The 14,720-nt window shown below is 42.0% G+C and overlaps 1 protein-coding gene across 2 annotated transcripts; it reads right to left on the reverse strand.

Moving 5' to 3' along the window:
- Window positions 1-1,060: 1,060 nt before the first annotated feature.
- On the reverse strand, window positions 1,061-14,221 carry Oog4 (oogenesin 4). 2 transcript variants are annotated; one of them, NM_173773.2, is made up of 5 exons: window positions 14,150-14,221; window positions 4,554-4,696; window positions 3,789-4,099; window positions 2,547-3,131; window positions 1,061-1,930 (listed from the first exon to the last, which is right to left on the reverse strand). In NM_173773.2, exons 3-5 carry the CDS (start codon window positions 3,911-3,913, stop codon window positions 1,348-1,350), a joined length of 1,293 nt encoding a protein of 430 aa, NP_776134.1. In that variant the 5' UTR covers window positions 3,914-4,099; window positions 4,554-4,696; window positions 14,150-14,221; the 3' UTR covers window positions 1,061-1,347. The 2 variants fall into 2 exon arrangements, with proteins under 2 accessions (NP_776134.1, NP_001334167.1); NM_001347238.2 differs by lacking the exon at window positions 4,554-4,696.
- Between the last annotated feature and the right edge of the window lie 499 nt (window positions 14,222-14,720).

The following is a 14,720-nucleotide window of genomic DNA, read 5'->3' on the forward strand; positions in this document are numbered from 1 at the left end:
TCTCCCTTGTCTTCTATCTCTTGTCTTGTCTCTTATCCCTTGCCCTTTGTCCCTCTGAGGCAAGTAGATCTTCTTTGTGCTGAGAACTTGGTTTTAGGTTATCTTGGGCTGACTCTGAGGATCCCTACCTAATGGTTAATTCTGGACTGTAGGCAGAAATGTCTTCCATTCTCTATGGGTGTCCCTCCTGAAAACTCATAGTTTTAAGGAGTCTTGGTGATTCATGGAACCTCATGAAGAGCATCTTGGTACATTTTATTTTTAAAGAACATCACCTGGCATGGAGTTGTGTATATTTAATCTCAACACTACAGGACCTTTATAAAAGAAAATAAGACCCATAAAAAGCCAGTGAGGTAGAGGTCCAAGGCATTATTAGGTCCACAGACCATGGCCAGTCTGAATGTCAAAGAGATGAACTAAAGTAAGGAGACTGTGATAAGTTCCATCGAGAACATCCTCTTCTCCACAGACTGCTGTGAGTCACCTCAATATCTTAAAGAAGCTGCACTACACATGAAAGTTGGGAGATCCCCATGAGGACCTGTCACAGGGAATCAGGGGATAGTGTTAGGAAATATGTCTCGGACTAAGTGAAGCTCATCTTAGTCAATTTATAAACTGTTCTGGAAGTATGAAGAACTAGATAGCTTAAGGTTACATCATATACTCATTTTGATATCAGGTCTCTGAGTGTTCATATGTTGCAAATAATGTCTTCCAGCAAAGGTTAAATACAAGAACATAGTTCCTGAAATGTGCCTGCCTTGGTATTCACTTGGTCCTCATTTTCTAGACTGCTGAAGAAACATGTCCCTTCATCCCATTGTTCTCCATATCTAACTAAGTTGTGATCTGAATGTACTACATACAAATTTGTTTCCCAGACATTGAGCATTTTGTGAAGCTCTGTGGTTTGGGTCCCATTTATGAGACCTGTTCCTGAGATGCAAGGAACTGCACAAATCTGAGATTGACCTAATTATGGTGATGAGGAATGATACAGAAGGGCTGGGAATGATTGGGCTCTGTGTTCTGATAGAGACATACCAGCAATGCAGAAAGTTAACACATTTATTGTATGCACTTAATAAAGGGGGACAATCTTCTCATAGAAGGGTGCCCCTATTATGACACACTCAAACTACAATAGTACAAGAGAAGAAAAGAGTGCTTGGCACTTTTTGCAGATGCAACATCCATTCTCTTGCTCAGAGGAAGATCTTGCCTTTCCAATGTGTGTCAGACATTTAGGTGCTTGACATAACCATGCTCCTATCAGCAATTGACATCGACTTACAATTTTGTCCATTTCTAATACTCAGCTTCCATTTCTTTGTTCCACAATCAATCTTCCAGTAGATCTTTCTGGTATAGGCAGCTCTGGGTCTCCAGATCATAAACGTAGGACCCACAACAGATTAAACATTTGGATGTAGCAAATGTGACTCTGTTGGGCTGCCTATTGGCCCTGATTATGTCCAGAAGCTCAGGACAAAAATTTTCTAACTTATGTGTTAGTATTATATTCATGTCATTATAGCACTCTAGAGGGGCAGGGTATACCTCATAGGTCAGCTGGCTCAGGTTGGCTGTGTGGTATAGAAGTTGTCTCAGGATAGGCAGAGAGAGTTCATTATCATAGAAATTGACCTTTGTGAGATGGGAACATTGGCTTAGGGCAGGCAAAATGGCACTGATCTGAGAGTCCTCCATAAAACACAACTCTAATTCCAGGGATTGCAGTGTACCTCTAACACTCTCAAGGAGAACTCCAAGAGGATGAAAGACTAAACCACGCAAACTTGTAGCAGTCAGGTTCAGACGTTTGAGTGCAGAAGTATTCTGGCAACAGGGCAGGTAATCCAAGTCTGACTGTGATAAGTCACAAGAAGTGAGGCAAAGAGTCTCCAAGGGCTTCCCCAGGCACCTGGAGAGAGAACAAGTTATTGCTTTCTGGCCAGTGGTGTTGAAGAGCATTGGAGGGATTGACAGCTAAAGAGATGACAGTTCTCCCAAGCTCATTCTGACTATATATTGAGGTCAAGCCCCAGGACATGACCTTCTGTTGTCTGTTCATACAACCCACAGCATTCTAGTTGGAAGCCTGTATACCACCATAGGTTTGATTCAGGGAATGGCAGGAAACCACAGCAATGGATGTATCAGATCAACATGGTGCATGTCAGAAGGACTACCCACCCCAAACAAAATTCAACAACTTTCTAATGCTGTTTTTTACGAGTTCTCAGACTTCATCCAAATGCCGTGATCCTGTCTTTCCCTTGAACCTCAGTGTTGCATATTTCTTATCTACTCAACTCATTTCTGGACTCAAAACCATTCACATATGAGCAATTAGAGGCAATGCTTATGCCTAGTCATACATATCTTAGCATAGAGCTCATCTGGTTAGACATGTTATATCTCTAAGGTTTATGATGGTCAGATCACGAAGGACTCCCTAGATCCACCCACCCCCCCCCCCCAAAAAAAAAAAGAAAAAAATGTTTTCTATGGTCATGATCCTCATGATCCTTCCTTACCTGAGGAAGTCTTTCAGGTTGTTTCCTAGAAGGGTGATATCATTTACATAGAGATTCTGCAGACAGTGGAATTTGGGAAGGCGAGAAATAAACCTGCTTATATTCTCTTCATCAAGCCTTGTCGAGTTATCCATTCTGCAGGTTTCTCTGATGCTACTTAGCATGAATGTAAGAAGATTGTTCATTTCTCTCAGGTAAGGTATAAGAAAAACCAACTCTTCTGTGTACAATTCCTTCAAGTGAAGCTCCTGTATACAGCCTGTATTTACAATTTTGAGGATATCTCTGAATATGTCTTTGGGTAAGCTATGAATTCTCAACATCGTACAGCATAGATGAATGGAATCTTTTTTCTGCTGGGCCCACTGCAACAAGTATGTGGCAGATTCATCAAGTCCACCATCCACGAGGTTGAGGTCAGTTGTCACCTTCAATTCTTTATTCACCCCACAGTCAGGACAGTTCTCCATTGGCTGCTGCTGTGTCATGAACTCTGGCAAGCCTCTACCTTCATAGGATCCACCCCATATTCTCCACAAAGTATGGTATTCATTCCTTAAATCGAGCACTCTGAGTTTGCATCTACTGTGGGAGAAATGAATATAATTCTCATAAGAGAAGCTATATTTTACAGTCTGATTCTCTGCCACACTCACACTTCAGCTGTTTCTTAAAAAGTTTGCACCAGCCGGTGGTGGCGCACACCTTTAATCCCAGCACTTGGGAGTCAGAGACAGGTGGATTTCTGAGTTTGAGGCCAGCCTGGTCTACAAAGTGAGTTCCAGGACAGCCAGGGCTATACAGAGAAACCTTGTCTCAAAAAAACCAAAAAACCAAAAACCAAACAACAAAAAAAATTGTTTAAAAAAGTTTGCTATTTCCTGTGCCTATCATCAAACACAGAGACTCATGTTGAGTTACTGAATAGCATTCTTTGCAAGAGAGACATCTTTAGCCCTGTCTTACTTCTCTTCATTCCAGGCCCCTTAATCCCAACCTCATTACACTTGTACTTTTGAGGTATACACGGAACGGCCCATTCCTTACTGGCTGTGCGTACACTTTTCTTCTACATTAGCCATTGTTTGCCCAGATAGCTGAGACTTATCCCAAGCTTCTTTATCCCTCTAAGCTCATGCAATCAGAAGCCTCTGATCCATGGTTGGCCAAATATTTCCTGTTCCTAGTTGCTCCTTCTCAGCACCCAGAGATCCTATCTTTACCCTAGCTGATCTTGCCTACCTGGAGCGATCATTTTGTGCAAGCAGTATATCCACTCCCTCAAGCATAGCCTTCAAAGTCTCCAGGTTGCAATTCTTTATCAGCTTTCCTAAAGAAAGGTATGGGAAGGGCCATACAGGTATCATGGCCTTCAAGATCTCTATACGTCCACCAATTACGGCTGCTTCAAAAATTGCTGGGAACAGATTCTGGGGTAGGTTCTTGAGAGCAGAAATGGCCAAGGCCTCATCCCTCAGTAGACTCTGAATTGCCAGGTTCTGGAGGGCGGGTGGGGGGTTGATATTCACAATGTCTTCTTCGAAAGATACATTCTAGGGAAACAGGGAAAAAATATACTATTAATGACAAGAAATTTAGGGAGCCCTTCTGCCCACACAGGGAAGTGTGAGGGCTAAATCACTACTGATGAGGATGGAGAACTCAGTTTACCAATTTGATCACCCTCAATTTTTTCTTTTCTTTTCTTTTCTTTTCTTTTCTTTTCTTTTCTTTTCTTTTCTTTCTTTTTTTCTTTTTTCTTTTTTTTTTGACATGGTCTTTATAGAATTACCTGCATTCTCGGCTTTCCTGAAATTTGCTTTATAGACCACATTGGCCTGGACCTCAAAGAGATGCCTGCTTGTGCCTCCCAAGTGCTGGGATTAAATGTGTATTTCGCCACTGCTCAGCCTGTGCTGCTGTAGCATTTCTAATCCAGAACTGTTTGGTCCAGCCTTTGTTGGTTTTAAAGCCATAATTCTCCTCTCTGGTGGTGTAAAGTCTCACCAAAGTATCCTAGTTCCCGAAGGCCACATCCAATTGCAGTCACAGTTGGGGTGAATATATCCCACTGGAAAGGGATCACCAGGAACCCTAAAGGCTCAGTTAGCCGATTGATGATGACTAGACTGTGCTTAGCTCTCCAGGCCCTCAAAAAAAGCAAAGGAAAACAGTTTTCAAATTTTCCACAGTCTCTATGAAGCTATATTGTATGGAATAAGCAATGACATCTTTGAAATTATCATTATTAGCCTTCTGGCCAGTGCTTTCTGCTGGGGCAGACTGCTGGCTATCCTGTTTTCCTGAAGACACTACAGCCTGAGACACCCCAGGAGATCCGCTGCACTCAGGGCATCTGGTAAGAACACTCTTGAAATCCCACAGCTGCTGCTGGGAGCCCAGTGGACTTGAGACCCATCACCCCTCAAAGCCCCTGCCTACTGAATTCTACTCCCCTTCTGATTGGTGCTGTCTGCTGGGGCAGAAGGCTAGCTAGCCTGCTCCCCTGAAGACATCACAGCTTGAGGCATCCCAGGAGATCTGCTGCATACAGCGCAACTAAGCAATTGATCACCAGCTTGTCTGCTCACCTGATGACACCACAGCTTGAAGGCATCACAGGAGTTCCTCTGCACACAAGGTACCTGGGCAACCAACACCAGAGTCTGAAGACATCCTGGGGTGGGCTGGGGTAGGGTGTGTTTTGAGGCATACAGGGAAAATTGACCCAAAAGACTGAAAGCCTTCCTGGAGTTCAGAGGGAAACAGAAACCACAGTCTATAGGCCTTCCTGGAGAACAGCTTCATAGGACAACAGCTTGACTGCTCCTCTGAAGACCCAACAGTCTGAAGGTCTCCGAGGAAATCTGCTTCAGCCAATGCAATAGATCAGCAGTTTCTCTGCACCTCCGAAGACCCCACAGTTGGAAGAACCCATAGGAGGTCTGCTACAGTCAGGGCCACAGGCCTACCAGAAGACCTGAAACAATCCAGGGACAAAAGAAGCAGGCTCCAGATAGAGATACCTGGACCAGCAAAAACCAGGGATAATCAGATGGTGAGAGGCAAGTGCAAGACCATAAGCAACAGAAGCCAATATACTTTGGCATCATCAGAACCCAGTTCTCCCACCACAGCAAGCCCTGGATACACCAACACACCTGAAAATCAGGAAACTGACCTAAAATCCTATATCAGTAAGATAATAGAGTTCTTTAAGGAGGATATAAATAGCTCACTGAAAAAAAAAAGATACAGGAAAACATAGGTAAACAGGTAGAAGCCCTTAAAAAGGAAACAAATAAATCCCTTAAAAAAATACAGGAAAACAAATCAACCAGGCAAAGGAATTGAATAAAGTAGTCCAAGACCTAAAATGGAAGTAGAAACAATTAAAAAAAAAACACAAATGGAGGCAACCTTGGAAATGGAAAACATAGGAAAAAGGTCAGAATTACAGATGTAAGCATCACCAACAGAATACAAGAGATTGAAGAGAGAATCTCAGGTATAGAAGACATCCTAGAAGATATTGAGAGTACTCTCAAAGAAAATTCAAAACGTAAAAAAAAAAAAAACCAAACTCCTAACCCAAAACATCCAGAAATCCAGGACACAATGAAAAGACCAAATCTAAGAATAATTGGAATAGAGAAGAATGAAGATTCTGAAAGCACCTGAAAACATCTTCAACAAAATCATAGAAGAAAACTTCCCCAACCTGAAGAAAGAGATGAGCATAAATGTACAAGAAGCCTATAGAACACCAAATAAATTGGACCAGAAAAGAAAATCCTCTCATTGCATAATGGTCAAAACACTAAATTCACAGAAGAAAGAAAGAATGAATATTAAAAGCTGCAAGGGAAAAGGGCTAAGTAATGTATAAAGGCAGACTAATCAGAATTACACTAGACTTCTCAACAGAGACACTAAAAGCCAGAAGAGTCTGGGCAGAGGTCATGCAGACTCTAAGAGAAAACAAATGCCAGCACAGGTTACTATACCCACAAAACTCTTAATGAACTTGGAGAAACCAAAATATTCCAGGGCAAAACCAAATTCAAACAGTATCTATCTACCAATCCAGACCTACAGAGGATTCTAGAAGGAAAACTCCAATATAAGGAGGATACCTACACCAAAGAAAAGACAAGGTATTAATCATCTCACAACAAAGTCAAAAGGAGAGAACCACATGCACGTAATGCCACCTCTAAAAACAAACATAACAGGAGTTAACAATTATCTGTCTTTAATATCACTCAATATTAATGGACACAACTCACCTATGAAAAGACATAAGCTAATAGACTGGATAGGCAAACAGGATCCAACACTTTGCTGCATACAAGAAACACACCTCAAACCCCCCCCCAAAAAACAAAACAAACAAACAAACAAACAAAAACAAACAAACAAAAAAACAAACCACCTCCATAACAAAGACAGATACTATCTCAGAGTAACATGGAAAAAAAGTCTTCCAAGCATATGGTCCAAGAAACAAGCTGGAGTTGCAATCCTAATATCCAATAAAATAAAACTTTAAACCAAAAGTGATCAATAGAGCTGGGTGTGGTGGCCCATGCCTTTAATCCCAGCACTCGGGAGGCAGAGGCAGGCAGATTTCTGAGTTCGAGGCCAGCCTGGTCTACAAAGTGAGTTCCAGGACATCCAGAGCTATACAGAGAAACCCTGTCTTGAAACTCCTTCCACAAAAAAAGTGATCAAGCGAGATGAGGAAGAACACTTCATATTCATCAAAGGAAAAATCCACCAAAGAGAAAGTCTCAATTCTGAACATCTATGTCCCAAATGCAAGGGCATCCACATTCATAAAAGAAACATTACTAAAGCACAAAACACACATTGAATCCCACACAATAGTAGTGAGAGACTTCAATACCTCACTCTCACCAATGGACAGGTCATTGAAACAGAAACTAAACAAAGAAACAGTGAAACTAATAGAGGTTATGAACCAAATTATATATATATATATATGTATATATATATACATACACACACACGCATACTATATATATGTGTATATATATATATATATATATATATATATATATATATATATACATACATACATACACAAACACACAGATATTTCACCCTAAAACAAAAGAATACACCTTTTTCTCAGGATCTCATGGTACTTTCTCCAAAACTGACCATATAATTCATCACAAAACAAGCCTTAGGAGATACAAGAAGATTGAAATAATCCCATGCATCTTATCAGATCACCACGGATTAAGGCCGACCTTCAATAACAACACAAACAGCAGAAAGCCCAAATACATTTGGAAACTGAACAACTCTGTACCCAATGATAACTTGGTCTGGGAAGAAATAAAGAAATTAAAGACTTCCTGGAATTCAGTGAAAATGATGTCACAACATACCCAAACTTATGGAACAAAATGAAAGTAGTGCTAAGAGGAAAATTCACAGCACTTAGTGCCCAGGTAAAGAAATTGGAGAGATCCTACTCTAGCAATTTAACAGCACACCTGACTGCTCTAGAACAAAAAGAAGCAAATACACTCAAGAGGAGTAGATGGCAGAAAATTGTGAAACTCAGGGCCAAACCAACCAAATAGAAACAAAGAGAACTATGCAAAGAATCAACAAAACCAAAAGCTAGTTTTTTAAGAGAATCAACAAGACAGATAAATCATGATCCCTGACTACAAGCCATACTACAGAGTACTAGTGATAAAAACTGCATGGTACGGAGACAGACACATTGATCAGTGGAATAGAATTGAAGACCCAGAAATATAACCACATACTTACATACACTTGATCTTTGGCAAAGAAGCCAAAAATATACAATGGATAAAAGAAAGCATCTTCAATACATGATGCTGGTTAAACTGGCTATCTGTATGTAGAAAAATGAAAATATTTGTCACCTTGCACAAAGTTCAAGTCCAAGTGGATCAAGGACCTCAACCTAAAACCAGGTACACTGAATCTAGTAGAAGAGAAAGTGGGAAAGAGCCTTGAACTCACTGGCACAGGGTGGAATTTCCTGTGAGAACTCCAGTGGCTCAGGCTCTAAGATCAAGAATTGATAAATGGGACCTCATGAAACTGGAAAGCTTCTGTAAGGCAAAGGACCTAGTCAGTAGGATAAATTAGCAACCTACAGATTGGGGGGAAAGTCTTCACTAACCCCACATCTGATAGAGGGCTAATATCCAAAATATATAAAGAACTCAAGAAGCTAATCACCAGAAAACCAAACAACCCAATCAAAAAATGGGGTATAAAACTAAACAGAGAATTCACAACAGACGAATCTCGAATGGCTGAGAAGCACTGAAAGAATTGTTCAAAGTCCTTAGTGATCAAGGAAATGCAAATCAAAATGACCCTGATATTCTACCTTACACCAATCAGAAGGCTAAGATCAAAACCTCAGATAACAGCACATGTTGTCGAGGAAGTGGAGAAAGAGCAACACTCCTCCATTGCTGGTGGGATTGCAAACTGGTAAACCCACTCTGGAAATCATCTGGAGAGTCCTCAGAACATTGGAAATGGATTTACCTGAAGATCCAACTATATCACTCTTGGGCATATATGCAAAACGTATCCATCACGCCACAGGGGCACATGTTCCACAATGTTCGTAGTGGTCTTGTTTGTGATAGCCAGAAGCTGGAAACAACCCAGATGTCCCACAACAGAAGAATGGATTTAGAAAATGTGGTTCATTTACACAATGGAATACTACTCAGGTATGAGCATGAGGACATCCTGAGTTTTTCAGGCAAATGGATAGAACTAGAAAATATCACCCTGAGTGAGGTAACTCAGACCCAAAAGAACATGCATGGTATATACTCACTAATAAGTGGATATTAGTGGCTCCCCAAGTACAGAATACCCTGGATACAGTCCACAAAAGTAAAAAAAGGTTAACAGGGCCCAAGTGAGGATGCCTCAATCCCACTCAGGAGGGAGAAGAAAGCAATCACAGGAAGGGGAGAAAGGAAGATTAATCGGTGGGAAAGGGTTCAGGAAGGGGAAGAAGATAACATGGTCAGGTATTGGGTGGGATAAAGGCCAACATAAAGAATGGAAACAGGCAACCTCAGGAGGTAGGAGGTGGGCAGACCCTCCAGAATGTACCAGTGACCTGGGAGGTGAGAGACTCTAAAGGACCTTAGATGAAATACCCCACAGTGAGGAGAGGGAACTTGTAGAGCAGAAACAACTGGCATTAAGTGAGGGGTCAGGGTGCCACCCCATAGGCAAAAACTCTGACCTATAATTGTTCTTGTCTGAAAGAACTCCAGGGACAAAAATGGATAAGAGCTTGAGGAAAAGGAGGTACAGTGACAGACCTTAAGAGAGATCTAGCTCATATTAGCCCAGAAACTTAGAATACCCAAGATACAAGATACAATCTGCAAAACACATGAAACTCAAGAAGAATGAAGACCAAAATGTGGACACTTTGCCCCTTCATAGAATTGGGAACAAAACACCCATGGAAGAAGTTATAGTGACAAAGTTTGGAGCTGAGACAAAAGGATGGGCCATCTAGAGACTGCCATACCCGGGGATCCATCCCATAATCAGCCTCCAAACACTGACACCATTGTATACACTAGCAAGATTTTGCTGAAAGGACCCAGATATAGCTGTCTCTTGTGAGGCTATGCCAGGGCCTAGCAAACACAGAAGTGGATGCTCACAGTCAGCTATTGGATGGATCACAGGGCCCCCAATGGAGGAGCTAGAGAAAGTACCCAAGGAGCTAAAGGGAACTGCAACCCTATAGGTGGAACAACAATATGAACTAACCAGTACTCCCCCATAGCTCATGTATCTAGATGCATATGTATCTAGTCGGCCATCATTGGAAAGAGAGGCCCATCGGTCTTGCAAACTTTATGTGCCTCAGTACAGGGGAATGCCAGGGCCAAGAAGTGGGAGTGGGTGGGTAGGGGAGTGGAGGGGAGGGTATGGGGGGACTTTGGGATAGCATTGGAAATGTAAATGAAGAAAATACCTAATTAAAAAAAAAGAGAGGGATCCAGCTCAAGGGGAGGTCCCAAGGCCTGACACTATTACTCAGGCTATGGAGTATTCACAAAAAGTAACTTGTCATGACTGCCCTCCAAAAGACTCAACAAGATGCTGAAAGAGTCAGATGCAGATATTTACACTCAACCAATACACTCAACCAGTGACTGCTGGCCCCTGTGGTTGAACTAGGGTAAAGCTGGAAGAAGCTGAGGAGGAGGGTGACCCTGTAGTAGGACCACCAGTCTCAATTAACCTGGACCCTCAAGATCTCTCAGACACTGAACCACCAAATAGGCAACATATACCAGCTGATATAAGGACCCCAACACATATACAGCAGAGGACTGCTGGGTCTGGGCTCAGTCATAGAAGATGCACCTAACCCTCAAGGGACTGGAGGCCATAGGAAGTGGGGATGTCTGGTGAGGTGGGGGTGGGAGGTGAGGACATCCTCACGGAGATGGGGGATGGGGAGAGGTATGGGACATGGAACAGTCAGAGGGTGGACCAGGAAGGTGACAAAATCTGGAGTTAAAAAAGAGATTAAATAAAATAAAAATTGATGAAAACATAATTTTATAAGCTTACTCAAAACTAAAAAAATAACATAAAAATAAAAATGAAATTCCCATCATTAGCTATTAACATCAATCTTTGATTATCACCCATACTGGCCTTTTGGAGAAGATATTGGGAAGGCTTCAAGTTTGAGTTCTACATGCTACAGAGCTAAATAAAGTGGGAAAAACACTAAAGTCAGTAAACCTTCAGTAGCCATTGGCATGGTCTGTAACCCTTTATAAATCATCCAGAAAGAAGAGACTATGAGGTGGAGATTATAATTCATATGCTGAAGGCAGGAGGATCACTATCTCAATGACATAATTGGTTCCTTCTATAGCACCAGAACAACTTTCCCGAGACCTGCAGAAAGTACAGGAAGACCAAGGAAAGTAAGACAAAAGAGCAGAAATTTTAATTCCAAGTGATGGTCAGATTTTTCATTTGAACACTGAATAAAAAGAGGCAGGTTTCTCCCTGCAATTTTGAGCACATCTTGGAATCCTTGAAAAGAAGAGTCCATGTATCAACCATCTGATGGAAATGCCTCGTTTGATTTTGTTTATGTGTTTGTTTTGTTTTGCTTCTTTGAGACATGGTCTTATCCATGGCTGTTTTGAAACTTGGTTTATAATCAGGCTGGCATGAATCTTAGAGACCATCCAGCCTCTGCCTCCCTCTTGCAGTAAAGGATGGGTATGGGAGGAGAGGAGTGAGGGAGGCTGTGATCAGGATCTAAAGTATATTAAGTGCACCCAGAGAGATACATACAAATATATACATATATATGTAAATATACATATATACCACACACATATATGTACATGTATATGTACACACATACACATATATGCATGCATACATACATATGCAGGTTTCTCCCTACAAGTTTAAGGACATCATGAGTTCCATGAAAAGAAAGAGACTATGTATCAGTGAGGAGATATGAATACCACTAGTTTTTGGTATTTTGTGTTTGTTTGTTTGCTTGTTTTGCCTTATTTATTTAGTTATTTATTATGTATATGTGAGTACACTGTCTCCATCTTCAGACACATCCAAAGAGGGCATCAGATCCCATCACAGATGGTTGTAAGCCACCATATAGTGGAAATTGAACACTGTACCTCTGGAAGAGCACTCGGTGTTCTTAACAACTGAGCCATCTTCCAGCCCCTAGTTTTTCCTTTTTAAAAGACACATATAATCCCTGGCTGTTCTGATACTCACTATGTAGATCAGTTTGGCTTCAAACTCAGAGACCAGCCTGCCTCTGCCTCGCTGATTCTGGGATTTAAGGCTCACCAAAGAATGACAAGATTAGAGTGACATAAAAATTGATAGTGAAGGGGCTTGAGTAACTCACACCTGCCATTCCGGCCTAGAGGGCCTTAAATTCAAGGTCACCCTGACATTCTTAGTGAGATTGTCTCAAAAAAACAAAACAAAACAAAACAAAACAAAACAGCCTCACAAAACCCACAATGACCCAATTAATAATTAGATGTAATTGAGAACACACTTGGATATTCTGGTTAAGCAGATCTCAGGTGAGTAGAAGAACCTCTGAGAGTTTCAGGCCAGGCAATCCTTGTTTTTTTTTTTAAAAAAGATTATTTTATTTATTTACATTCCCTCCACTGCCCATTCCCACTCCTGGTCACCCCTCCCATAGTTCCTCATCACATTCCTCCTCTCCCTTGCCTTGATGAGGGGGCTCCCCATCTCCTCCACCCACCAGGCATCTCCCTTCCCTGTGGCCTCAAGTCTCTCCAGGATTAGATGCATTTTATCCTACTGAGGCCAGACCAGGAAGCCCTCCCCTCTCCCCCTCCCCTCTCCCCCTCCCCTCTCCCCCTCCCCTCTCCCCCTCCCCTCTCCCCCTCCCCTCTCCCCCTCCCCTCTCCCCCTCCCCTCTCCCCCTCCCCTCTCCCCCTCTCTCCCCCCTCTCTCCCCCTCCCCTCTCCCCCTCCCCTCTCCCCCTCCCCCTCCCCCCTCTCTCCCCCCTCTCTCCCCCCTCTCTCCTCCCTTTCTGTCTCTCTGTCTCTCTGTCTCTCTGTCTCTCTGTCTCTCTGTGTGTAGCATTGAGGGGTTTTAGACTAGCCCAAGTATGCTGCTAAGTTGGGTGGCTCAGTCTCTAAGGGGTCTGGTTAGTTGAGACTGCTGGTCTATCTATGAGGTCGTCCTCCCCTTCAGCTTCTTCAATTCTTTCCCCAGTTAAATCATAGAAGAATCTCGAATAGCTTGGAAACACTTAAAGCAATGTTCAAAGTCCTTGGTCATCAGGGAAATGCAAATCAAAATGACCTTGTGGTTCTGCCTTTCACCACTGATAATGGCTAAGATCAAAAACTTAAGTGACAGCACACGGTGGCTAGGATGTAGAGAAAGAGGAGTACTTCATTGCTGGTGGGATTGCAAACTGGTGCAACCACTCTGGAAATCAATCTAGAGGTTCCTCAGAAAATTGGAAATAGTTCTATCTGAAGACCCTGCTATATGATTCCTGGGCATATGTCCAAAAGATGCCCCAGCATCCCACAAGGCCATGTACTCCACTATATTCATAGCAGCCTTTTTTTTTTTTATAACAGTCAGAAGCTGGAAAGAACCCAGATATTCCTCAACCAAAGGATGGATACAGAAAATGTGGTTCATTTACACAATGGAATACTATCCAGCTACTTAAAATGAGGGCATCATGAATTTTGCAGGCATATGCATGGAACTAAAAAATATCATCCTGAGTGAGGTAACCCAGATTCAAAAGGACATGCATGGTATGTACTCACTGATAAGTGGATACTAGCCAAAACACACAGAACACCTAGGATATAGGCCAGGCAATCTTAAGTAGAGAGAACTTATCTCAAAAAGGAAGAACCAGCAAGTAAAAAATTATATGAACAAAATTTCAAGTGAGGACATAGCTAGACTAGGTTGTGTGGAATGAGGGATCCTTATGGAGCTGAGGGACTTACTTGAGGTGGACACTCTTCACAGCTCGCCATATTCAGGCAGGGGAAGGCTGTGTCTCCAGGCTCCAAGAGACCTAGAGTTTCTCTGCCTGGTGTGACTATATACCTTTCAGCTGAACCCTCCCTTTGTGGCCACACCCTCCCAGCCAAAGTCTGCCTCTGATTCAATAATTGAGTCTCCACCCACTCGCTCATTTTCAGATTTCGATGGTGTCAATAATATGGGTCAGATCTGTACACAGGAAGAATCTTAGACAAGACCCAAAGCCAAGAACTGATTTATTGAAGCCAAGTGGTTGTATCTCATGCCTTTAATCACAGCATTTGCAAAGCAGAGGCAGATGGATCTAGCAATAAATTCTTTTATTTAATTACACACAGCTAAACAGCATGTGTTAATCTCCATATATTAACACTCATTTAAGCACAGATAATAAGAAAGATAAAGAGTCAAGTTTCCCCAGTACTTATTTAAGCATAAGGATTTATTATACATCTAAGCACAGAACAAGAAAGAATCAAGTTTGGTTAGCTTGTCTGCTCCCCTGAAGAGACACCACAGCTTGAAGGCATT

The sequence above is a fragment of the Mus musculus genome, chromosome 4, assembly GCF_000001635.26.
Source record: "Mus musculus strain C57BL/6J chromosome 4, GRCm38.p6 C57BL/6J".
Classification (NCBI taxonomy): Eukaryota; Metazoa; Chordata; class Mammalia; order Rodentia; family Muridae; genus Mus; species Mus musculus.